The 25,815-nt window shown below is 38.6% G+C and overlaps 1 protein-coding gene across 3 annotated transcripts; it reads left to right on the top strand.

The window, feature by feature from the left end:
- The first annotated feature begins 642 nt into the window (after nucleotides 1–642).
- Nucleotides 643–25,455, top strand: slc38a3b (solute carrier family 38 member 3b). 3 transcript variants are annotated; one of them, XM_027000684.2, is made up of 17 exons: nucleotides 643–891; nucleotides 7,060–7,208; nucleotides 9,997–10,014; nucleotides 10,289–10,370; nucleotides 10,672–10,787; nucleotides 13,811–13,884; nucleotides 14,164–14,256; nucleotides 15,335–15,416; nucleotides 18,148–18,230; nucleotides 18,809–18,867; nucleotides 19,102–19,287; nucleotides 19,412–19,491; nucleotides 19,714–19,814; nucleotides 20,154–20,278; nucleotides 20,794–20,938; nucleotides 21,977–22,080; nucleotides 22,413–25,455. In XM_027000684.2, exons 2-17 carry the CDS (start codon nucleotides 7,108–7,110, stop codon nucleotides 22,515–22,517), a joined length of 1,554 nt encoding a protein of 517 aa, XP_026856485.1. In that variant the 5' UTR covers nucleotides 643–891; nucleotides 7,060–7,107; the 3' UTR covers nucleotides 22,518–25,455. The 3 variants fall into 3 exon arrangements, with proteins under 3 accessions (XP_026856485.1, XP_026856484.1, XP_026856486.1); XM_027000683.2 differs by lacking the exon at nucleotides 643–891 and adding an exon at nucleotides 1,625–1,801; XM_027000685.2 differs by lacking the exons at nucleotides 643–891; nucleotides 9,997–10,014 and adding an exon at nucleotides 1,625–1,801.
- The last annotated feature ends 360 nt before the right edge of the window (nucleotides 25,456–25,815 follow it).

The raw sequence follows: 25,815 nt of genomic DNA on the forward strand, positions 1-25,815 counted from the left end.
CTGGGAAACTAAGTCATGCCAATGGGCAGTGGTAGCTCAGTGGATAAGGCCCTTGACTTATAATGGGAAGGTTCCTGGTTCAAACCCCAGCTCAATTGTTCAAGTAGTACTCACTCACTCATAATTGTAAAATGCTTTGGATTAAAAAAAAAAAAGCATCAGATAATTGATGCTGACTGTTTTTGGAAGCTTTTGTGGTTCTTTTGTTCACATAGGTGTTTAATTAACGAATAAGATACAACGCCTGAGTACACAACCCAGAAGGAGATGAGAAAAGTATTGAGTGGTTATTACTGAGTATATGAGTGACACAAATATTAAGATCATCTTAAATAATATATACCTGATTTACACACACTATAAAACTATAGCAACAGGTAGTACTTTGGACTCACAAGTGACTTTTGCAGTGTTTTTCATCAGCCTACTATATGTAATTCACTCCTGTGGTTATCTGTTTCTCCTGGCCACATCTTCAGTGATGTGGTTCCTCGCAGGAAGGCTCTTTTAAGGTACAGGGAAAGCTGCAAAGCTCTTCTTTGATCAGTAGAAAAAAATGAGCGCCGGTGAAGTGCTTCTGAGCCACTCGCCCTTGTAACCCTACGAAACCAATACAAAGGAACTGGACTGGAGGCTACATCGAAGGCGGGACCTGAACTGCCCCCACCGCTATACAGCTATAGAGCTTTTCGAATTCAATTGCTTTCGCAAACGACAACAATTTAACCAAAAGGAAAAGAGCAATAACAAACCTAACATCTAATTCGGTCCACCAGGAGAAAACTAAAGCAGCATAAAAAGACAAGAAAGGAGCGCAAAGTGCTATAATTTCACTTTAATAGAAGACATAATTGAAAATCATCCTGGTATTTGTTTTTTTTTTGCCGACCGGTAAGCCTTACAATTTTATTACTTTTTAGTCAGTGATATTTTGAGAACAATTTATTCTGGTTATAGATATTTTTTTTTGCTACAAGTATACATTTACGTTTGCCACTTATCCCAGAAATGCATTGTGTTAGAGACCTTAAAAACGAGAAGTTGCATTCGTTTACACTGAACCTGGCGTGAAAGTGAATTTATTTTCTTTGTTTGCATGGATAGATAGGGTGGCTACAAAGAGAAACGCTGGGATTTTCCATGCACGGATGTCAGGTCCATGTGTTTGTTTTAAACGGTCTTTAAGTGTTAGATCACTTTCCTACTTCTCATATATGTATAATGATATAATGATTAATAATATTTTGATCAGATTAAAAAATGCACACTTCTTTGCTTCATTGCAAATCTCCAACAAACTTAAGTGGCAGAACTGCACGTTCAGTTATTTTGTAAGTATTAAGTAGCAAGGACTTTTTGTACTATTGTTTATAAATGATGTAACAACAAGGATTTATTTTAAAAAGAGATCTTAAACTTTTATAAATGTTACTTCGTGCACGCTTGTTTAAACACACGCTTCTTTTCAGTTACCTCAGATAAATGTTTTATTGGTTATGTACATGCAGTTCGTTCTCTTTATTGTAACAGGATCCTCCACCACGTGGGATCGTAGCCTTCATGCAGCTCACTCCAATTAGGGTTGGTCTCTCACGTCAAAGCTATCACCCTCTTCCAACCTCACGTACACTTATCTGTCACTGAAAAATGATTTCGCTAGTAAGGAAGCGAGGACAGTGACATTGTGTCTTGGATCGGCGATTGTGGTGTGGAGCGCACCAAAGACTTCAGTTTTAATTGTAAAAGAGCGAAGTGCGCTTTAGATTCTAGTCCATCGAATTTTTCCGAGGCACATGATCAGGTAGGGTTTTATTATGGGTGAGGCAACTAGTTACTGTCGGGACATTTTTAAACGCTAGATTAACTTTTAGGTTCTTTAAGATGACAATACAGAAAAAATAAGTTTAAAACCAAAAATACCCAACTCGAGTTTGCACAGTAGCATAGCACCTCCTAGTAGTTAAATAATCTAATCAGAATTACTGGATTACTACATGTCATTACCATGAATTCCTGCTATTTATTTATTTATTTACTGTTTTTGTATTAGGCAGACATGAATATTGACTCTCCACTGTGTTAAGGAGAGAAATGCAATGATCCTAATAAGATAACTAATTAAACCTAAGATACTGATGGAGATTGTTTAAGTGTGCAAAGCCCTTACTGAGTTTCTAGCAACTGGCATTTGGGAATGCGATTTGAGATTGTGTGTGTTGACTGTGACCCATTACTTAGATTTGGATTTTTGCCATTTTAATACTGTTGCAAGAGGTTAATTAGGGAAAGATTCTTAATTAAAGTAAATATTGGATCAGGACCCGACGCCCCCCCCCCCCATGTCTTTTTTTTGAATTAGTTCAAGTGACCCCAAAACAATGCCACTACAGTGCATCATACACCAGATTGAATCTCTTTTAATATTATAATGAACGGGTCTTTTTTTGGTTGTTGTGATTACTGGTGTTTTTTTTTCCTTTTACATGTATATAGTAGGAACATACAAACACTCTCCTGCCAGGAACTGAGGGTATTGTGATGCCTGACATCAGCCAAGCGTGCCAGTGGTGGCCTGTTTGTCCTGACAGTTGTGCTCACCCTAGGTCAACGTTCATGAGTATGCCAACAAACCAGGAGTCACTGAACCCTGTCTGACAGAGGGCCAGGGGCAGCGTCTGGTTTTGTGAGAAAGATATGGCTGAGAGGTCCAGTCCAAGGCAATGTGGTTGTGCAAACATCCTTACAACTATTACCTTGTTTATTATAGCCCTAAACTCTGGACCTAACCAGAGATGACATGTATGTTTGCGGTTTGGTCATCTGTGGCATTGTTGCTGATTAATTTTAATATTTGTCCATTCTGAGGTGGTAGCTTACGTTATATATTAGCTATCTGAGACTTGGTACACTCAAAGGACATGCGTAAGATACATCATGTGTCCTAAATTTCTAATCTGGTTATTGTTCTCCAAAAGCAATGAGTTAAAATTAAGTGTGTATTACACTGTTTATAGATGTGTTCACTGTGTTCACTGTGTTCCCATAGTCATTGTTGCTCTGTGCTGCCATATAAAATTTTCACAGGCAAAGATTATCCTGCAGCATTTCTTAGAGCCATAGGTTGAAGTGATGTGTGTGTGCACACACAGCATGCACCCTTGTTTATTGTAACCCTAAAACCAGGGGAAGGGCCCGGGTTGTGGGGTGTCCCTCTTGATGGATGCTAAAAGGTGTTATACAGAAATGTACACTAGAGATTTTTGTACTATTACTACACATTATAATAAGACAAACACGAGTGAAATGGATAAAGACAGAAAATGGTTAAAAAAGACTACATTATGTAGCACCTCTGATTCATGACAAAGCCTTGTTAAAAACATCAAGGTTTGCTGCATTATCCCAGCATTCAACAGACCTGTAAACATTGAAGTTAAAAGTTTTTGAAAAATTAAAAGTTTTTGTCTTTTAATCTCTAAAGAAATCTGGAACCGTACCCTTGAACTGCGGTAACTGTAAATGTTACCACAGTACCACTGCTTGGTTGCCAAGGGTGGCTGTGTGAGTGCTGTGCCTCCATTTATTCAGTATTGTTCATGCTGAAAGGTGGGCAGGCAGCCTTGTAGTCTTCAGCCAGATGCTCACCTTGCCTGACTCTTCCCCCTGCTGCTCATAAGAAAAGTGAGAGCATTTTAATTTGTGTTTAATGACACTTGCCTGCCCCACAGCCTCTCCAAAGAGTGCTCTCTTTGGAACGCCTTTGAAGTGTTTGGTTCCCACTGTTCTGTTGTTGCTGCATACCCGTTACTTACCTGCAGCTGGAATGTTCAGAAAGGTCTTTTGTAGCCTGATGTTGTGAGCGTTAGGAAGAGTTGTGTTTGTTGTTTTTGTATTTGTCTGAAGTCAGGTTTTTTTAATTTATTTTTATTTTTTACTTTTTTGAAGAACCAACTGTGGAGAATATGGATTAGTTAAATACATGGTGCACACAGGTAAGGATGCAGGCCAGGTTACCAATTTGACAAAGTCCACTTGTCCAGATTTAAAACAAATCTGCTATAACCTTAAACTCCTCTAACCTTATGATTTCTCCTCATGATATCTTGTGCCTGTTTCATTGAGCAACCAAATTCAGTAACAATGAGAGTGTGTTGAAGGCACTGGGTATTTTAAGTGGACCCCTCCTGATAATAACTTCCCTTGTGTTACCATACATGCATCAGACAGCTAACCACATGTCCGCCAAGCACCAGTGTGGACTAAAGTTTGGATGGCTGTTCAGAGTGCCCAGAGAAAGGCATCAGTAATAGTGACATGGTGTTAATGGTCCCATCAGTCAGTTTTACAGTTTAAAGCCCCTTTAAATTTTGATGCTAACCAAAGAGACATTGAGAAATATCAATAAGCAAAAACTATAGAGCTGTGACACCAATTGAGAAATGCTGCACAAATCTGTAAAACCCTGCATAAGAGCATCTGCCAAATGCTATAAATGTAAATAGAGATTTGGATTTATGTGTACTTATTACTTTTACATATGGAGCATTTGTATCTGACGCATGACCAAATATTTTTTGTGAGCTTTTTTTTTTTTTGAGTTGGGGGAAATAGGTTCTTAATTCTGTATGCAGTCTCTGTCCGTGGATCACTGGTTGAGGTAGACATGTTGGTATGACAGCTATTTAGTGTCTGCACTATGCAGAAGCTCTGCATGGCTGAGTTTGTTTGGGTGTGTGTCACAAATAAATCTGCCTATACGGAGCTCTTTGCCTTGCAGTTGTATGTATATACCATTTGTATGTATATACTGTGTGTATTCAAAAACTGACTGACTAATTTAGCTAGTCTGCACAGTAGCAGCTTCCATTTGACCCTTCCAAAACACATCTTTGCCAATCGGCTTGTCCATAGTTAAACTGCTTTGAAAAATGTTTATATAAGATTGCGCTTTGCTTGGGTCAGACCTACCCAGGAACTCTATGTTCACTGTGCCATTTGCATGGTCACCAGCAGCCAGCCTCTAGGTGCAACACACCATATTTACTAAACTGGTGATCAGAGACTGCCAAAGCATTTCTGTAGTACTGGCTTATAATGCATTGCTTCTGTCATAGTTGGCGTCCAGAAATATGATGATTTATGGGGCTACAGAGAGTAAAGTGGAAGCTAATGACTAATGGCACATCATGTCTTTGGAAAGTAATTTAACGTTATGAGAGCTGCTGGGTGGTCTTCAAATACAAATGATAAATGTGTGTGAGAGAGATAGCTAGTGTACATAGCTTTGGGGTAAGCTGAAGACACTAAGTTTAGGTTACTATTTTTAATAAATTTGAGCTGTTTTGACTGTTGTGCACTAGGGTGGGACTGGGTGTTTGGTTCTGTGACCTCACAAAATTAATTTCTACCATCTGGAATGAAGAGCAGGTTACAAATAGAAGTAGCTGTTCCTGTGAGAAAGGTGTGAATGTGATGATGAAATCCTGTATGCATTTGTTTCACCATTTAACACTGTAATCATGCTGTTACAATTAAACTTTTTTTTGTGGATCATGACATACAGTATTATAAGTTTTATTATAAGTATTCTAAGTTAATAAGTTAGACTCCTATATGGTCTTATTTAAAAAGCTGAAGGCATACATTTACCTGCTAATAACAATAACCAGATAAACAAATGTATTATTTGTGAGTTAGAGAAACAGCAAACTCTTTATGTATATGAATGTGAATTATGACCAAAAATATTCAATATCTTTAAACAGCTGTTTTATAGTCTCAACTTGGCATATATGTTTAAGCTTCGACCTCCCCTAATTCCCAGACGGATTCACTTCAGGAGAGTAAAATGTACCGTCTGCACGTTCTCAAACTGAGAAGAGTGAAGGTCAGAGAATAGCAGCACTGTACAGATTCTCATGGGAGAATCAGAACTCCCTCATGGGCAATAGCTACATGTCCTGGGTTTTATGCTTGTACATAAGCCTACTTTATCATGGGAAATAGGATTTCAGATATAACAAAAGTTGGGCTTGTTTGGCACCTATATTTTTCTATTGGCTTTCCTTTAGTTAAACTCCCTCTGACCCTGTGCTGACCTTCAATCTGTGCCAACAGATTGGCTTGGCCCATGACTCTGTCATGCCACCCTGAACCCCAGAAGCTCGCGGAACTAAATTTATCAGTTTATAAATAAATGTAAAATAATCCCACTGCCATCTTTCATTACCTTTGACTGAGCCTCAAACTGGCAGTTCTCATTGCTTGGCAACTCAGCATTTACATACATAGTGGTTGCTGCCAGTAAACAGAAACTGGCTACCCCCACAAATCCTTATACATATTTTAGCTTGTATATTGTTATACATATTACATTATTCAGGTATAGCATATTGCTTGCTTCAACATGGCAACATTCCACTTATGCCAAAAAAAAAGCTTAAACTAAGTGCCCTTCTATTTGTCATATCCACTTGCTTACTTATGTAAGATCACAGAGACTCCTGACGTGCACTTCACTTCTTTTCTCAAGTGAGGTAGCAGAAGTCAGATTTCTTTAGTGGTATTGAGGAGCGGACTAGCTATGACCCAGCTAGGTAACTCCTCCTCAATGAAGGGGCCTCCTCCCTTGGGTTGTGCTATACTTGCATACTGTCTGTGCCCTATGCAGCAGTTCCATTCATTGCAGGGACATAATTATGGTTAAAGGAAGAAATCACACAGATAACATTAATCACAGCATTCTAGGAATGTGTCTTATGCTGAAAGACAGATACTGTTTTTTGTGCATCTTTAAAAAGAATTGAGTGCATACCTTTCTTTTTTGTAATTTGATCTCTGCTTTTGAGTGAATATGGCTGTCAAGGTTCACAAATGCTTTTTCACAACACAACATCCTTGCACATTGTGATAAATGCATAATATGGAAATATAATAATAAACTGATAAAAGGTGTTTCCCCAAAAAGAAATGTTATGTGCAGTTATATGCAGTTATACACTAGTCTGTAATTGACAGATAGACACACTGTGAATGTGTTAACACCTCTGTGTTTTACAGACGTGAGAAATCATATAACCCTCACGCTGAACCCTCCCTGTTTCCTGCATGGAGCCCATCCAATCAGAGATGAGCATCCTGGTCAATGGGAGAACTCCTGACCCTGAGGATGACAGTATGCCGATGAAGACAATGATGGAGGAAGAGCAGTAGGCCTCACTTTATACATCACTCTAAATTTTATTTATCTTGCTGACAAAATTCTGAAAATCTTTACTTTAGAATGCTGTGGTGATACTGCATATCGTAAAAATGATATTGGCATTTATGTATCACGGTGATGCACCAAACTGCTTGCAGGGAAAACTTCCCACTTATTATTACTTGACATATAATTTGTTTTGTCACTATACCTCAAATGTTATCTATACATAGAATACTGTTCTGCTTATAAGTTTGCATACCCTTGACAGAAATTATAAAATGTTAAAACAAGTGATTATAAAGGTATCACTGCTTGACCAAAGGAGCTAGCTAACACTAACTAACAGCTATCTAACACTAACTTAAAATCCATGTAAACTGAAAACCATAACGTGTTTCAGATCCTTAACATGATGTATTTCTGAGAGAAGCAGGATATTGGGTAAGGAAAACATATGAGTGGCACATGATTTTATCCATCAGCATTTGATTGGATCATGAAAAGTGACTCAATCTAACATTGAGTCATATCTGGATGCTAGCCTGCACACTTTATCATTAGAAAGTACTAGTACTGGTCAGTAGTTGGGTGAGGAATATTTGAGTTTATAACAGTGAATTGGCTAGCATTGGCTAGAGGGTATCTGTTTACTACAGTGGTGTTCAGCTTCGGTCCTGGAGGGCCAGAGTGCTGCAAAGTTTAGTGATTGCTCTGTTCAGACACACCTACTAAACCTGGCTATTGATTGGTGAGTTGAATCAGGTATGTTTACATATGCAATTACCAAACTACACTGGTCTCTGGCCCTCTTGGAACAGGGTTTGACATACTGCTACATTAACTAATATAAGTTAAACACACACCTGATTCAACTCATGAATCAATAGCCAGGTTTAGTAGGTGTGTCTGAGCAGAGAAGTCACTAAACTTTGCAGGACTCTGGCCCTCCAGGACCAGACTTGGACACCCCTGGTATACAAAATGCTTTTATTTCTGAAGGTATTGCCACATCTGTCAAAAGCAGTGTAGGCGAGTTGCATTTTTGAAAAAAATGCCAGGTGAAATGTCTCAAACATAATATGGTATTCCCCAGGATGCAAAATATAAATCTTTGAGCCTGCGGCCCCGTAACTGTGGTATTTTAGGTAGGGGGTACAAGGGTATTGTATTAAACAACCAAATGCACACCTCCTGTCTATGTTGCTGGTATTTACAGGAACTAGCAGGGAGAACAGGCTGTTATATTATTGGTTAATTTTATTATTCAGAGAAATGTCAGAACAGGTTTAGCGACTGGCAAAAGAAGATGACGTATTCCAAAGAACTTTGTCTATTAAATTATTTTTCACTTTGAATTACGCTTAATGTGACACAGAATTACAATTAAATTTTAGATTGTGCTAAAAGTACACACGAAGTGGTTTATTACTAAAGACAAGAATAAACACCTTGTTTATCAATTTTCTCCAATTACGCTATCAGTCAAAAATTTGGACATATCCACTCTATTTTTACTATTTTCCACATTTTAGAAAAAATTGTGAAGGTGAAAAAACACATATGTGAATTCACTGTGCACATATTGTCTTAGATTTGATATTTTTCAAGGTAGCAACCTGTTACTTTGATGACAGCTTTGAACTTAGTATTCTCTTAACCAGCTTAATGAAGCAGGTGGCAAGCACTTGTAGGGTGAGAGACTCAAGTTCTGAATGAAAACCATTTGCTGACGAGGCATTCATTCTGTTAAAAAGATCTCATGGTTCCTTTAGATGCTTTAGCCTTCTGAGGTTTATATGATGAAGAAGCATGTTGTAATACTATGGTATTTATAATAGAACATATGCAGGCTGGGTAAGAGAATTATATGTAAATTGCAACAAAGAATGATTGTGGGTCCAAGACGTTTACATTTAGCTGACACTTTTATCCAAAGCAACTTACAATTATAACTGAGGACAACTTGACTAAGGGTCTTGCTCAGGGGCCCAACAGTAAGGACTTGGTAGTGGTGGGACTTAAACCAGCAACCTTCCAATTGCAAGTAAAATGTCTTAACCACTGAGCTACCAGTGCCCATGGTTAGAAGCCTATGCACTATGTAAAAGTAACAACTTTCTTTATGAGAAGCCCATGTTCAGGCTTTTCCTTGCATCATCCAATTTCCTAGTGGTTGTCTCAGATTTTTCCTTATTAACCTGATCCTGTCTTAGTCACAGATCCAGTGCTTTAAAAAAATCTGATCTTGAATATTGGGCATTTTCAAATATTTGGATAACTTTTGTGATCTTTTACAAATGAAACCATGACAAAAATTTGATCAGTGCTTCTGCTTTTTTATTGTGAGTGCACAAAAACATTTTTTGCACATTCATAAGGACAAATATTTTGTCACAGAGTAGATTATCTTCATCTTAATCTAAATTTACTGCAGTTTGCAATGACTGGCCCAAACTGAGACACCTGCTTTTATATCTTAAATACAGTTATGTTAAGCTTATTACAAACCTGGAAAATCTTCAATTTAGATAACTTAAACTTTGTGTGCCGTGGGTGCGCAAATTTATGAGCAGTCTTTCCCCAGAACATAGATGTTTGGTTTTTTTTGTATGCAACCCACTTGCTGGACAATATATGAATGTGCCTTTATCCAAAGTCGGTTAAATAATCAATATTACTTGGAATGTAAATGTGCTTGCTGGAATGGTGTGTTTCTTGTTTGTTTTCTAAGTGCATGTTTGCCTTGTTTTTGTGCTTGCATTGGATGATTGATGCCCTCTCTCAACCCTAAGAAATGGTTCAATGAACAGGTAGGTGAAAGTCTTTAAAATAGCTTGCTGATTTATTTTAGATCCCAAACTAACTGCTTCATGTTGTCATTATGATGACATCTGAGGACATATATCTCTCCAGACCTTGCTGATATGTACATATTGAATATTATTTTCATTTTAAAATTTATTGCATCTGTGCGCTCACCGAGACAAATTCCTCATATTTCAAACATGTTAGGAAAATCAAACCGATTTTGATTCTGACACTTCCGTTAGGTTAAAGAAGTCTCCACTTCTTGATGTTTGACAGGCTTGATGATCCTGAGAGTAACCTAGCAGAGAATATGGAGTTCCTTCCCAACAGTGGAGGCAAGAAGCCACGATTCACTGATGTAAGTGTGTGTGTCTGTGTGTGTGTGTGTGAGAGAGAGAGAGAGAGAGTATCCGTCATATAACCAAAGGTAGACATTTGAGCACAGAAAATCTAATGTCAATAGCTTCTACACAGATAACATGTAATTCATCACTATGCTGGTGCCATTTACCATATCTAATAAAAATGAATATAAAGTGTATTCACTCATCTAAACTGAAGGAATGCAGGTTTTGCATGTTTTAAAGTATGCACTATATTAGCTTAGTTTTTGTGGAGCTGCTTTATAACTCCATCACACATTTTGCTTCTTTTGTCAGTTCGAAGGGAAGACCTCTTTTGGCATGTCTGTCTTCAATCTTGGCAATGCCATTATGGGCAGTGGGATTCTGGGCTTGGCATATGCCATGTCCAACACTGGCATTCTCCTTTTTTTGTAAGTCTGTAACGGTCACAAACATGACATTCACTGAATTATATGATAAGCAACTTGAAGGCTGAAATCACTTCTCCAAGTTTACCGACCATTTCAGAAAAAGATATTTAATAAGATATATAAATATTGAACAGCAGTCTTCTGTTAGTATTAGTGAATCAGATTCATTAACACAGTTCATTCACAACAGAGATGATCACTGAAGGGCAGGGGTAGCTCAGTGGTTAAGGTAATTGCAAGGGTGCTGGTTCAAGACCCACCACTGCTAAGTTGCCACTGTTGGGCTCTTGAACAAGGCCCTTGATCCTCAAGTTGTACTCACTCATAATTGGAAGTCACTTTGGATAAAAGTGTCAGGTAAATGTAAATCACAAAGCAGAGAGTTGTCATTGCAGGCAGTGTGTTTTTCCATAGTAATCTATATATACAAGTATCTCCTTATATGCTTCTTGCATCCTTACACTATATATGTAAGTCCTTCTCTCTAGCAGCTCTGTACAAGTAACCCATAATGAAAAACAACAACAACTGAATAACAGTGCTAAATATAATCCACTTTAGAGTTTTGTCGAACTGGATATTATAAAAAAATTTGCTCTTAACTGTAATGCAGTACTAAATAATACTTGTTATACTAAAGGATAAATCTTAAAGGTATGATCTATGATCATGACGGCTTGTCTTAACCTAGGATGTTTACAAATAGGTCTGACACTTTACTTAACCACACACGTGCCTTGACCTAAAGGAATGCCATATATCACAAACAGCGATCTCTTTTCCTAATGTGGGGAGGAGGGCAGGGCTAGTGAATGTGTCCACCAGGATACCAAACAACTCACTGCTGGTCTATGCCCCTCCCCCTGAACACTTCTCATCTGTTGGCTCCTGCCCTGCCTACTGGACTAAGCCCCTCCCCCATGATATTTTTCCATGTTTTTGCTTAGCCTATTAGCCTTGCTTAGCCTATTGGACTGTGCCCTCCCCCTAAGAATTTTCCAGCTCTTAAACCAACCCCTTGTGCATCTGGAAAGGCTACTGCCTAAAATAGTCCTCTCCCACTCTTCTGCTGAACACGTCCCTCTGTTCAAAAAAGTCTCGCCCCTTCGCATATATGGGCATCAGATCTCATTTCCTCATATATATGGGTTTCCCATTCTGTCTGGCTGAGGGAGCAGTGCCGAAAGCAAGCTTGGGTGTCCTCAGCCTCAGACATATTGTGGGGAATTGGACACCATGACTCCAATTACCTGGAAGGCCTAGGTTGGTTCCTCTAAAGATAGACCCATGCTCCATGCTATACTTCTCAAGGCTTCACTTGCAGTTACATAAAGCACATGTGAATTATCTATGTCCTTGAGGGGAAAATTCCCTCCTCGTTGCAATGTAGTAATGAAGTACGGCACAAAAGCAACATTTTTATGATGGTTGTAAGTTGAGCAGTCACCCATCATTTGGACATTCACCGTCTTTCACAAATGTTTACACCTGTGTCAGTATTTCCCCGCTGTATCCTCACAATGATACAATATATGCAGCGAGAAGTACTGAATTTTGATACAGTGGGAAAGGATGAGATATGGCACAACATGACAGTTCTTTTAGGCACAAGACCTGCCACTCTTTGTCGTAACTCTCTGCAAAGCCTGTGCCTGGACTGTCCTCAGTAGATCAGATGAATTCAGCAGTTTCTGCATTTCCCCATTCTCAGAGCAGTTGTGCAACTTAAAACGGAGATTTTCAAATCCCTCCTGCCAGGTTCCCCCAGCAGTGAGAATCAATGAGACTAATCAAACATTGATTCAGCTGTGGCTTTCCTGTAATTGCTGGCAAACCTGACTACTTCCTTCTGCTGGTTTTCAGTGAGTGAATTAAATAGAATTTCAGTTATTGGTGTTGGCTTTGCCTTCACACGATGTCTGCTGGTGTCTGCGCGCCTGTAAAATGCGCAAGAACGTCACTGGCCTCCATATCCTGGCCTGGAGAGCTCTGGGAAAGGTAGTGACTGTAACCTTTGACCTTTTGAGGAATGCTGAGGGATTGCCAATGTGCTCTCCACCCAGTAAGTCACCAGGGGCAACTCAAGTCTCCTTACTCTCCTTGGCACAAAGGGCTATGGGAAACGTTACTGGTCTACAGTCTGCCATTCATGTCACTGGAGTAGCTCCACACAAAACATCTCATAGAATTTGTCCAGTTTCCAAGCACACTGAACACCTACTGGCAGCATTTGCATCAAACTAGGATTTATGTGGAATATTTTATATTGGAACAAAAGCATTCTCAGCTTTTTGCTGATGCATTGAATCACATGGAAGCTGGTGGATACAAACAGTATGCCATGGCGCAGACATTCTTGCATTAAAGTGAACTGGCTATGCCAGTTACTAATACTCATTCATTGGTAATGCATATGAAGCAAGATGAGTGAACATTAATGAACTAAAACGAGATTTGGACATGCCCTAATACAAGTATATATTTCAGTGCATTCCATGTCCAATTCTCTCAGATAAAGGGCTTGTAATATTTATATGTGTTGCCGGGGCACTGTTGCTTAAGTGTGTTATGGTGCATTAAGTCTAGACACTAATACCTCTGTCCAGTTCTCTGGTTAGCAAAAAATAACTGTACCATAATGGTACCATTCACTGTACCATTGACTATGAGAAAATATTGTCTTGACTACAGATTCAAAGTGTGGATAAATTCATTCAATAGATTAAATCACAAGGAAATCCACACAATATAAATACACAATAATATGCTAAAATGAAAAATTCCCTATCTTAACATTGTAGTCAAAGGTTCAGTGTGATTCTATTTGTAACATTCCAGCATGCTGTTTGAGTGAAAGTAACCTTTACTTAGCTCCAATGCAATGAATGGGCAGTAAATGTTCACCAGGGCAGTGAATGTTTTCTTTTTAAATGGCAGTAGTGAAATACAAAGTAAATTAAATCTCCAAATGCCTGTACTGATAGCACTCAGAGAAAGCATAGTTCATGAATATCTCTTCTCAGGTTCCTCCTCACAGCAGTTGCTGCTCTTTCGTGCTACTCCATTCACCTCTTGCTTAAAGCCTCCGGTGTTGTTGGTAAGCAAATCTCTATTCAGGCTGATCTCTTTTGACAATAGCATCTTATATCCTGAAATTACTCATTGATCACTGATATTCTAGTCTAGTTTGATGTTGCATCAGATAATTAAAAACATGTCAAAGAAAGCGGAACTAAACCACAGTAATAGTAATTAGAAAATGTGCTCTTGCACACACCTGTGTGAAGTTGTTTTGGGAACTTCTAGACTGCTCTATGCAACAAGTCAGGCTTTGGTGATTTCTCGGTATGTTTTTACTTTCTGGCAATATTTCCAGGAATCAGAGCCTATGAACAGCTGGGTTTTCGGGCCTTTGGGACGCCTGGAAAGATGGCAGCTGGAATTTCTATCACACTGCAGAACATTGGAGGTGAGTGGAGTGAATCAGAAACTTTATGCAGGTCTGTTCTATATTTTGTATTTCCTATTGCTTATTATTAACATCCATTACATCGTTCAATTGATTAAAAGAAGAAAGGGACACAGATGGCATTATGTCCACTTTATAAGCACTGTTTTATGGCAATTTGTTATCACACCATTAGGGAGCAATCAATATGATTGCATTTACAAAGACACTTGTTTAAAAAACATTGAGACAGAGCCTTTTCCAAAAGGTAAAAGCACTCTTGACACGTTAGTTCAGCTACTGCTGTTGGCGTGCGGACACTTCTTCCCAAGTCTGCTTTTTGCTGGTGTATCCCTCACGCCTCCCTTCTTTCTTCATCTCTGTGCTCTACCACTCACTATGTGCCCTGTTTTTCCATTATGCTCTGCTGACTATCATTTTCTTCTTCCTCCTTTTTCTCAACCTTCAACTCTGGATGTCTCCCAACGTCTCTCTGCTGGCACATGGCTGCATCTTTTCTGCTGCTCATAATCAGTACATATCACATGCATAGAGTATAATGAATTTAAGAGATCAGTGCTTCTGTTCTAATAAAGTTCATTCATCCAGTCCTGCAATCCATTGAATTTAAAAAAAGAAATAATATGCCCAAATGTTCTCTTATAGGAACAAGTCATTTTACCACCATAAAGTAGCAAACAATATTTAGGAAGGGAATATTTATTGTTTTTATGTTTCATCTATAAAGAGCAACTCACATGGGATCATGGGAGGTGGCCATGTTTAAAACAGATTTAGAATAGAATCTCTGACACATCCAGGCCACTAGGTGGCAGTATAATGGCTGTTTCATAAAGTGAAGAAGAATAACTGGGGGGGGGGGGGGCTTGTGTGTGTGTGTGTGTGTGTGTATATATATATATATATATATATATATATATATATATATATATATATATATATATATATATATATATATATAAAGGAAACAATTTTGTTTGTAAATATTAGTACACCACAGGTAGAAAAGATGGATGGGGTTTAAGCTCTGACACGTAAGCATGTTTAAGATCTGACACGTCTGATTCACTCCCCATAGCGATGTCCAGCTACTTGTTCATCATTAAGTCTGAGTTTCCTCTGGTCATCCAGGCTTTCCTGAAGGCAGACACCAACTCTGGGTAAGTAACCACCATGACTTCATTGGCAGTACTAAAGAAGCCTTCGAAAGTCCTTTTCTTTATTCCTCCAAGTGAATGACACCGTTCATTTGTTCTCTCTTTGACATGGGTTCCTATAAGCTACTATCCTTCAGGGTGTAGCTTCCACAGTTCTTAAAAGTCCTATGCAAACTGATAACAGTAAGCAATTTCATTGTCCTAGTGTATGTGAAATATGCAGGTCTGTATCAGTATTTTCATTGTAGTCAGTGATCTATTGTTATTTTTATCAGCTTTTCACTTCTCATACTGATGAGGGTAAATACCTATCAACTGTCATGGCCATACCTCAGAAATTTTAAACATGCATCTAGTAGAGGAGGGGCAGTAACATTTATTCCTGATTGGCTATTTGGAGGGCAAGACTTGATTGGCTCCTGCTATCACTTTCTCACCACACCTCTGTCCTACTTGACAATTGCTACAACCAAGGCTGCTGTCATAGGGATAACATGAGTGGTTTTTTTCCCTTGAAACTTAAAGCAGACACTGGACTGAGTCTTTAGTCAGCTGTTTTTTTAATGTATTTAATTTTTTTTTTTTAATTTTTTTAAAAATTTTTTTATTTTTAATTTTTTTTTTTTATGTTTAGAGTCATCTGTAGCATTTGTAGCAACTGTGCTAGCTCTGATCATGTGCTCTTAGCCAGCCTGTACTTTTCTGGACCTTTATATAACCTTAATAATGGAGTATGATTAGTTAGTTATCCAGCATTGCTTATGCTGAAGGGTCAAGATTAATGGTCAAGATTAAATACAAAAATAGACTACATTTTTAGTTTTAAATGATATGGGAGCACGTGCTGTAGCTGACTTTAGAAAAGGTTCATTTTCATGAAGTTCAGGAAGGTCTCACATTTTCTGTTGAAACCATTTCAATTAGCACATCATTAAACCAAAGGCCTTTCTTTCTTAAAGCTGTCCATGACATTAGAATGCAATAAAAGATGCTGAAAGGATTAAGGATCTGATCCTCCTGAAGCCAAACAATAAAATTTCTGCTGTGATCAATTACAGGGGATGCTTGCTCCCTAGAATATTTATATAAATTCTGGCAGATGTGTTATTTTGTATGATGCACAAATAACATGTCATGGGTGGCAATGACCGGCAATGCTAAAATGATGTATAATGTAACGTACATGTCTGAGAAACCAGCACGGCCTTTTATTTTCAGAATCAGAATCAGATTTAAGTTTTCAGGCTCCATGTGGCTCTGGTTTTGATGAAGTGGTACCCTTTACCTGAGGGTATCCTCAGCTGTGTGGTGCTCAGGGTGAATTTTGTCAGCTTATGGTCTGTCAGCCTTTCTGTAGTGGAAAGGACCATTGTATGGACCATTGCAGTCTGCCTGCTGAGCTGAACCACACAGTGGTGGATGAACATAAGGATGATAGAATAAATGGATGAATGACTGAATAAAATTACACTTATATAACACTGTTCTCAGAACACAAGGATGCGTTACAATCAACACACAGCTTTTACATCCAGTCACCACATTGATGCTTTTGATGGTGGTTCTGTAGATCTGGGACAGGATTGGTTGACAGATATCAAATATGTTCTCTTGTCAGTGTCCCACTAATTTATGGCTTTCTTTGTGTTTGGTGTCACCCACTTCTGCCAGGACAGGTGCCCTGCCATATTCTAGCATGTAGCACATGCTTGTATGTGTCTATTAATACACACATTCATTGGCAGTGTATCACAGTTATTCTTTTAGGACTATGATGCATCTTTGACCTTTAGTTTGTTTATGTGCCAGTGTCACATAATGTACATTCATTCCATAACTTAATTCAGCCATTCATTCACTGGGGCAGTACAGTGGCTTGGTGGTTAGCATGTTTGACCCTCAATACTAGGGTCTTAGGTTTGAGTCCGTATCTGGGTCGAGTTTCCATGTTCTGTCTTTTGGATTACATCAGTTTGATCTGTGTCGAAGTCTGCAATCCAAAAACATGGAAGCTAGGTTGATTGGATAGTATAATTGTCCTGTATGAGTGCAACATGTGACTGTGTGCATGTATGTCCAGTGATGGTTGGTGCTCTGTCCTCTCTCTTAACCTCTTCCCCTGCACCCCCAGGGGACTGTGTGCAAATTGTCTGCCATTTCTCATTGTGTGTTTGTAAAAGCATCCTTGAATCTGAGAAAGGTGCTATGTAAATAATAATATAGCTGCTAAGATATAGTGTATAACACTTGGCTGGGTTGTATGTGGCATGGTCTAGGTAGTCACTGAAAACAGAGCTTTCTCCTGCAAACTCTGTTCCTAATATTGTTCAACTCCCAACTCCAAGACCTTTTGCACAGTGATTTTGTTTGTGTGCAGCATGGGTGACTCAAGGGTCCAGGGTGGCACACAGCTATGTTTTTAGTTAGGATAATTTGGGCGCATAAGGATAATTTGGATGCATAAATCGCATAAATCCGAAATGTATATTTCAGAGTCAGTTGCTTAGGAATAGAAATAGAGGTGTTTAGTTATGTGCTAAGTAAATTATAGCTTTCCACCATTATTATAAGAATGTCTTTGCTATTATAGACAGAAAGCACAGAAGAAATAAGGAAGGCAATTGAAAAATAACCACACTCCAAAAAACAAAAACATTATACATCACTTTGTATGCAAAAACATGATCTCTCTCTCTCTCTCTCTCTCTCTCTCTCTCTTTCCATCCCCCGATAGAGAATGGTATCTGAATGGCAACTATCTCGTGGTTCTGGTCACCATATCTGTAATTCTGCCCTTGGCCCTCATGAAGCAGCTGGGTGAGTTACTCTCTTCTCCCTGTGGGCTTTGCACTGTCATGGTAATTCTCATACACCACCACATCTCTCCTCTGGTGGGGTTGTATTCACTCACAAACATAAAAGTAACACACAAATGTTTGAAAGCTGTTTCAGCCTGACTTGTGCAGACAGTCATCATAAATGTCAACATATTATGGCAAATATAATGGCAATCATGACAAACGTGACATATGTGCATTATGCTACTGCTGTAGAGTTTTATTGTCATCGCTGTTTGTGGTGATTTTCTTTCTTGTTGGTGTTGATTGTAAGTTCAAAACCCAACCTAGTATAGATTTATTGATTTATGCCTATCAGTCCTTGCTGAATCAGTTTTGTAGGCTCAACAGTGAATATTATATCTTAATAATTCCCTCTTGAAAGCCATTGTCTGCCATTTATTTAGATTACAGGGTTGTGAAATTATTTGCTGCATGAAGTCTGGCTTTGCAGAGCACAGTTCCTATAGCTGAAGAATTCTCTTTGATCCTGCTTAGACTGTATAGCTATGAGATCAGTGGAGACATAGTGACCATCCAAGTTTTTTCATCCCTCAGGTTACCTTGGTTACACCAGTGGCTTCTCCCTCAGTTGCATGGTCTTTTTTCTCACTGCGGTATGTAGACGATACTAAATAATAAGGAATGTCCTCTTTCATTGTTTTTCATGCATTTTCTATTGTGCTGGAAAATCACACAATGAACTGAATTATTCAGTGGTTTTAATACAAGAAAAGAAGAAGAAGTTGGTAGTACAACAAACACAACATTATAATCTGATGTAATTTGAGCTTCATCCTGTTTCTCCTCCTGCCTCTTCTTTCTCATTCCACACTTTTCCATGCCTTCAGGTGATTTATAAGAAGTTCCAGATTCCGTGCCCTTTTGAGGAGTTCTCGGCCAATAGCACCTCACACTCAGTAATACCTGTGCATTCAAATGCCTCTGTACTGGTTGATCACGCCCACCATTACGATAACAGACATGTGGTGGACGACGCCCACTGCACTCCCCGTATGTTCACTGTCAACTCTCAGGTACTGTGCACTGCCATACTGGATTCTCTCACAGCAGAAATACAATATTAACCTGGACTTTGAGTTGATTACATAATGAAATTTCATTCATTGGTTTTCTTTTGCTTTTCCTTTTGCTCCTAAGACTGCATACACCATCCCCATTCTGGCCTTTGCCTTCGTGTGTCACCCAGAAGTACTACCCATCTACACTGAACTGAGAAAGTGAGTTTGAGACACACCCCATGCATTATCAGCTTACTCAGTCATGGCTGAATTCAATCCTGAGAGCCTGACTGTCCGGTACCATGTCCGGTGATTAGCCATTTGTTTCCATACCATTAAAGCCTCTTTTGCTAACAGATTGTGACCATAGAGGGCAAGTTATTAATGTGACTTGTTTTATGTGCCTTGTGTATGACCTTGATACCTTCTCTTTGCTCACAGCCCTTCTCAGAGGAAAATGCAGCATGTCTCCAACATCTCAATTTTTATCATGTACTCCATGTACTTCCTCGCTGCCCTTTTTGGTTATTTGACCTTCTTTGGTAAGATACATCTCGACCTTAAACCTTACGCCATGCCACACAACTGTCATATTCTCGCTCTCACAGTCTTGCTAAGAGGCTGAATATATGCTAATGTTGCTAAATGAAAGGGGTAGAGGCGAGTTAGCCACTAGCCATTATGTAAATGGTATTACTGTGGCCTGATCCAATTATGCCTCATTATTCAAATGAGATTACTCTAGCCTGATCCAATTATCTTTCATCGACTGAAAGCTATACTGCTGTTTGTGATTGAAATATATTTTTGAGACTTATCCTTGCAGAATTGTGAAAAAAAGAAATATTTGCATTCTTTATCATTGCCTCCTTTCATCACAGAAAATGTGGAGGCGGAGCTACTCCACACCTACAGCAGAATCGACCCCTATGACACTCTGATCCTCTGTGTGCGGCTGGCTGTACTCACTGCTGTCACATTGACTGTACCAATTGTGCTTTTCCCCGTGAGTTTGGAGTACACCTCGGCATTGAGAAACAGAACAGGGTTTTTGGTCCTGGTCCTACACACTCACACTGGAATCACGCAACAGGGCACATTCTGACATGACCAGTTCAGGCACTGTGCTAATGAGCTGATTGGGTTGAATCAGGTGTTTTAGATAAGCAAGACATTTAAAATGTGCAGTGCTGTGGGTCCCCAGGAGCAGTACTGAGGAACCCTGACAAAAACTACTGACTACAGATGGCCAGAACACATATAGTGTCATTCAAACACAGAATCATCCAGAAACTCTTACAAAAAAAATTATCGCTAACTGTGTTTCACCTGGTACATATAGGATTATTATATAAATAATATAGGACACAAATATCATTTAATTTGTTGCACATTTATCTAGGTAATGTCTCATTTGTATTGTACATTTATGGCATTTAACCATTTTTTTCCAGAGCAGTTTATATTAGTTATTTGTTCTTATCCATAGAAGTGTCTCCTCTCTGATTTGTATATATGCAGGTGCGCAGGGCCATCCAGCAGATAATCTTCCCGAACAAGACCTTCAACTGGATCCGTCACATTGCTATCGCAGTCATCCTCCTCACCTGCATCAACATGCTCGTCATCTTCGCCCCGAACATCCTGGGCATCTTTGGCATCATTGGTGAGTCTGTGTGCCACCTTACAGACAGGAATACCCGACCTTCTGTCCAGAGAGAATGTAGGTCTGATGTTTTGGTTAGAGGAAGTGTTCTGTCATGACGTCATGTCATCACGGTTCTCTCCATGACAGGACATTGAGCATTGTTGTTTGTCAAATAATGCGATGTTTGCAGTGGTAGTTTACAGCAGTCCTTGTGTTGCTTATGGTGTCATAAAACATATATAACATTGCAAAACAGCACCACGAGTCATTGTTTAGTGTCTGTCTCTTTTGGTCTGGATCTCCTGTTCTTGTACTGCGTATTTCTTAAGTAAAAAGTAGGTATTTGTTAAGCTTTACTTGGCACGTATACACAGGCTGTTAACACTCTACTGGTTTGTTTGTTTGGCCTGTCTGTGGCCTTGACCACATTAAACATGACAATTCCTGATTTTGACACAGATCAAACTGATGCTAAGTCAATATTTTGCCTTCAGTCACCCTAGAAATGGGACACATGTCAGGGTACCAAAGGTGATCTAGGAGCCATGTTGTACTGGTCCTATGATATTTTCCTGAAGCGCTTTTCACAAATAGTGCTGTTATTGGTAAGGGTGCACAATAAGGACAGAATATTGTATTGTTCCAGTCATTTCCCCTTTTAATACAAATGCTTTATCATTGTCCACTTAAGGAATACTGATTTGTGCTTGACATCCAATCAAAATGGGTGTCAGCTACAACCCCATTTTGCATACTTTTGCAAATCAGACATTTTCAGCTTGTAATGTTAAAAGACTATCCATTAATAGAACTATAAGTGTAAATGTGAGCCTGACAGACAGAGTTTATATATATATATATGTTTCTGTTTCTGTCTTTTTCCTTGCTGTGTACAAGTGTACATCATATCTATATCTATCTGCCTTTGGGTAATCTTTCTCAGCCAGGGAGCATTATATAAAAGAGGTCTGCAGGGCACATGGATAATTAAATTAATGTTAAATTGGAAACAGGAAACTGTCCCGCTCATCACCTGTCCTCCGCTTCCACCTTCAGGTGCCACCTCGGCTCCGTGCCTCATCTTCATCTTCCCTGCTATCTTCTATATCCGCATTGTTCCCAAAGATGAAGAATCCTTGCGCTCCACCCCCAAAGTCATGGTGAGCCTCTCATCTCTGAACATCGGTTGTAGAAGGAGAGGCTTTGAAAAGTGATATTTGATTTATCATAGGCCATGAACTTCTGATATTTGCTTTATGTACATCTGACCCACTTTCTGCTTTTTGAGCAATGCCAGCAACCATTGCCCAGACGACCTTAAATAAGCTGTCAGTTTATCTTGTCTGATGATTTAGCGTTTAGGGTAGCTGGATTGTTTTAATAGTGATGTTTTTTTGGGCCACGGCAGTGGGTAATTTTGACTGACACCCAGTCTGTCTCTCAGAAGCAGGCATCTTAGTAACGTCCCCTTTTCTCTGTTTCCTACTCGCAGGCTGCCTGTTTCGCTGGTTTGGGTGTGCTCTTCATGATCATGAGTTTGAGCTTTATCATCATCGACTGGACAACAGGGGGAGGCAGTGCAGTTGGTGGTCACTAGGGGACAGGCTGATTGTGTTTGTGTGTGTACGTGTGTGCATGTGATATAACATGAGTATACGGAGGAAGAGTAGATGGCATATAGGGAGTTGGGAATCATCTTTTGACTCTTTTTCATTTTCAAATATTTTGTTGAGCAGTGCTTCCCAACTCAGGTCTCAAGGTTCACATTTTTTGCTCTGTTCCAGCTCCCAGCACACTTGACCCAGGTAATAACCACACAGGAAGCTAGACTAGACATTGAATATGCATCTCGAGACACAGCTTTGGAACCTCTGGAGTAGAGGATGCATTCCCCTTCATTGGGAAAAAAACGGTGAGAGAATGCTGGCCTACTGTTCCGGCTAGACAACTGCTGCTAATTGACGGTGGAGAATATATTTTACCATTGGTCAAAGAACCTCTGAACCTGGGACTGAGTATTTGCATTCTGTGATGGTGAGTGCATCCTCCTCTGCAGAGAAGCTCTGTAGTGGCGCCTTTCTACCTCTGTCATCCACCCAGAACTCTTCCACCCATAAATCTACAGCTAGCTCTGTAGATCAACACCCTCGCATTCTGTTCGGTTTTGTAACACCGAGAGTGCATGCTTTGTACTGTAGGTGCAAAGAAGAAAAAAGAAAAAAGGCAATTTCTATTTTTTTATTGCATCGTCTGTAGGACTAGTAGCAGATACAAAATTATAGTTTAGATTTGTCTAAAAGGGTAGAATGAAGTAGTAGCCAAAGGCAGAAGATTGTTCTAAGAGAGGCAAGTGAAAATAATTCATTTGTATTAGCTTTAGCTCTCAGGAACATTTAGAGTGTCCTCTCCTTCTGGTAGCGTGCTTTGGCAGTGGGACACACTGAATGCAGGCGGATGCGATGTGTGCGCACACAGATATATCACTGTCACTGCTGGAGGTCTGTAGTGCTGAAGTAGCCCTGTTTTACTTATATCGTTCCTCCTACATCTACCGTGAACACAGTATTGGAAGCCAGGGATTGTTCAGACTTAGATAAGTTAACAAATATTTATTGAAATGTATGATGGTTTTTTCTTTTTTTAGTGTAGAATGTATTTAAGAATATGATCATATAAAGTACAGTTTGTGCCCAAAGAATCATTTAAAAAAGATTACAATGATTTGGATTTAAACAGAAATAGTCATTTATATAGGTATGATCCTAGGCTTAAATAGCCTTGTGTTGTAAAGTATTGGAGGCAAGTCATATCCTTGAATGATAATGAGAGAACTTCAGTCTTAGCTGTTTTAACTGGCCATTTCCATTTGGAACATGCTCTCTCCACCTCTCCACCTTATCAATATCCTTAATAATAGATATCTACAATTTCCTTGTTAGTGTAAAATGATCTGAAATGTACAACTTATGTAGTGTACTACTGAATTGGTATCTATATACATTATAATATCTATATACATTATAATACCAACTGTCACTATTAACTTATACAAAGTTTGATGTATATCATTGTCAGTCAGTAGTGCTATTCAAGTGGTCTTTTTAAGAATATTTCAATTTCAGAACAAAACAAAGCTAAGATGTGAAAGCTTTTGACTCCTAGGAGTTTGGAATGGTATGAGAGAGAATGAATATCTTTAGCCTACACCAAATTATTGCGGGAACATTTAAGAAACAATTCTGTAGCTTTTTGTAACACCCTGGACATTACTACAATAAGAACTGTACATAAAATAACTTTCTAAGCACTGATTTGACAAATGTAATGTATGTAAAACTGCAATGGGAACTCTTCATGAGAAGATGGGAACAATATAGGTCTTCTTATCTGATGAATGAGAAGAAATAGGAACGTCAAGAAATATGTAACTTGTATATAGAGGTAGAATATTCAGAATATGAAAGCAGTTTAGCATTCATTTGTGAAATCAGAGTCAAGGGTCATCATCTTTTAAGACTACTTCTGCACTGTGCTGACCTACACTGGTAAACAGTGCAGTGTGATCATTTAAACCATTAGGTGCAGTGGCAGTTCAAAATGACCATACATGTTCACCAGACTACTTACTTGTGCCAAATTATACATGTAGTCTCCTTCCTATTTAAGATTTATTAATATTTACTCAGAATATATTAGTGATACTCTTGTTCTTTATTTAATTGATTTTAATTTATACTCATAGTATTAAAATGTTTGTGTAATAAGGGTCTTGCAATAGTCCTCATATTTAAAAAAAAAAGTCCTCAATAGCTTTAATATATCAATGCTGCTGATCTGATTCCATGTTGAAATAACATTAAAATATATATTTCACTATTCTCAAACTCTCACCTGAAATCTTTTAAGGCTTTAGATTACTAAAGTTTGCTACTGTGAAAGAGGCAATCAAACATTATTAGATTACCAGTGTTTCATAGCTGTTCTGTTGTGTTCATAAAAATATAGCAGTGTCAGGCCAAAATGTGATAAAGGCTTTTTGTCAATGAAGTGCTTTCCGTCAAACAGCCTGTTGACATTGTTGCTGTGTTTTAGCCCATTTATTCTTTCCTGAGGTCGTTTCTCTGTGGAGTGTTTTTCTGAACCTGCGTGGTTTTGTTTTGTTTTGGTCTAAACTCTGTTCCAGTTACTAACCTCTGTTCCAGTTACTGCAAGAGCACAACAAAACACAGAAGCTTTGTGTATAGCCTATAATATCCTCCAGCTTCAGCTCATGCTAGGTGCTCTTCAGCATCTGGAATTTTCGATGTCTGTCAGACTACCATTCTAAACAATTACTCTGTCCTTTCTTATGAATTTTGTCAAATGAAATGGCTAAAGTGAATAACATCAGGTTTATGATTAATTTTGTGTCTGTAATAATAATGTACATAAGTGTTAACCCCTTCTTATCTGTTATGCATATCTAGCTTGTATAGTGTAAATAGCAGGACTAGATTTAGTTTGACAATAAAAAAATATATGTAGTCGTTTTTAGATCTGTGCGTTTTTTTTGACATCTGATTTTTATCTATATGTGTTAACTTAATGATTTAATTACCCTATTACAATTTATTTTACGATTATCTTTTTTATGACCAAAAATATTTATACAAACCTTGAAAGTCTTTTTCATTTGCCAAGTTGTTTTATTGTGATTTTAGGTCAGAGGTTATCTCTGTTATCAAAAATATTCAAATAGACTACTATAAACGTACATAAATACATCAAAACATACTAGAACTGAGAGACTCTAACATATCAAAAGTCACACAAAACGCTGGTAAAAATGCATACATCATACAAACTTAAAAACCACTAATTGATATTAACTAATTGATTGATATTATTTTAATTTG

This window comes from Electrophorus electricus, chromosome 3 (genome assembly GCF_013358815.1).
Source record: "Electrophorus electricus isolate fEleEle1 chromosome 3, fEleEle1.pri, whole genome shotgun sequence".
NCBI classification, from domain to species: domain Eukaryota; kingdom Metazoa; phylum Chordata; class Actinopteri; order Gymnotiformes; family Gymnotidae; genus Electrophorus; species Electrophorus electricus.

Coding starts and splice junctions, on each gene's coding strand:
- slc38a3b (XM_027000684.2), top strand. CDS start 7,108: ATGGAGCCCATCCAATCAGAGATGAGCATCCTGGTCAATGGGAGAACT. Junction 18,868..19,101: donor TGGTCTTTTTTCTCACTGCG/GTATGTAGACGA, acceptor CCATGCCTTCAG/GTGATTTATAAGAAGTTCCA. Junction 19,815..20,153: donor TGGTTATTTGACCTTCTTTG/GTAAGATACATC, acceptor CTTTCATCACAG/AAAATGTGGAGGCGGAGCTA.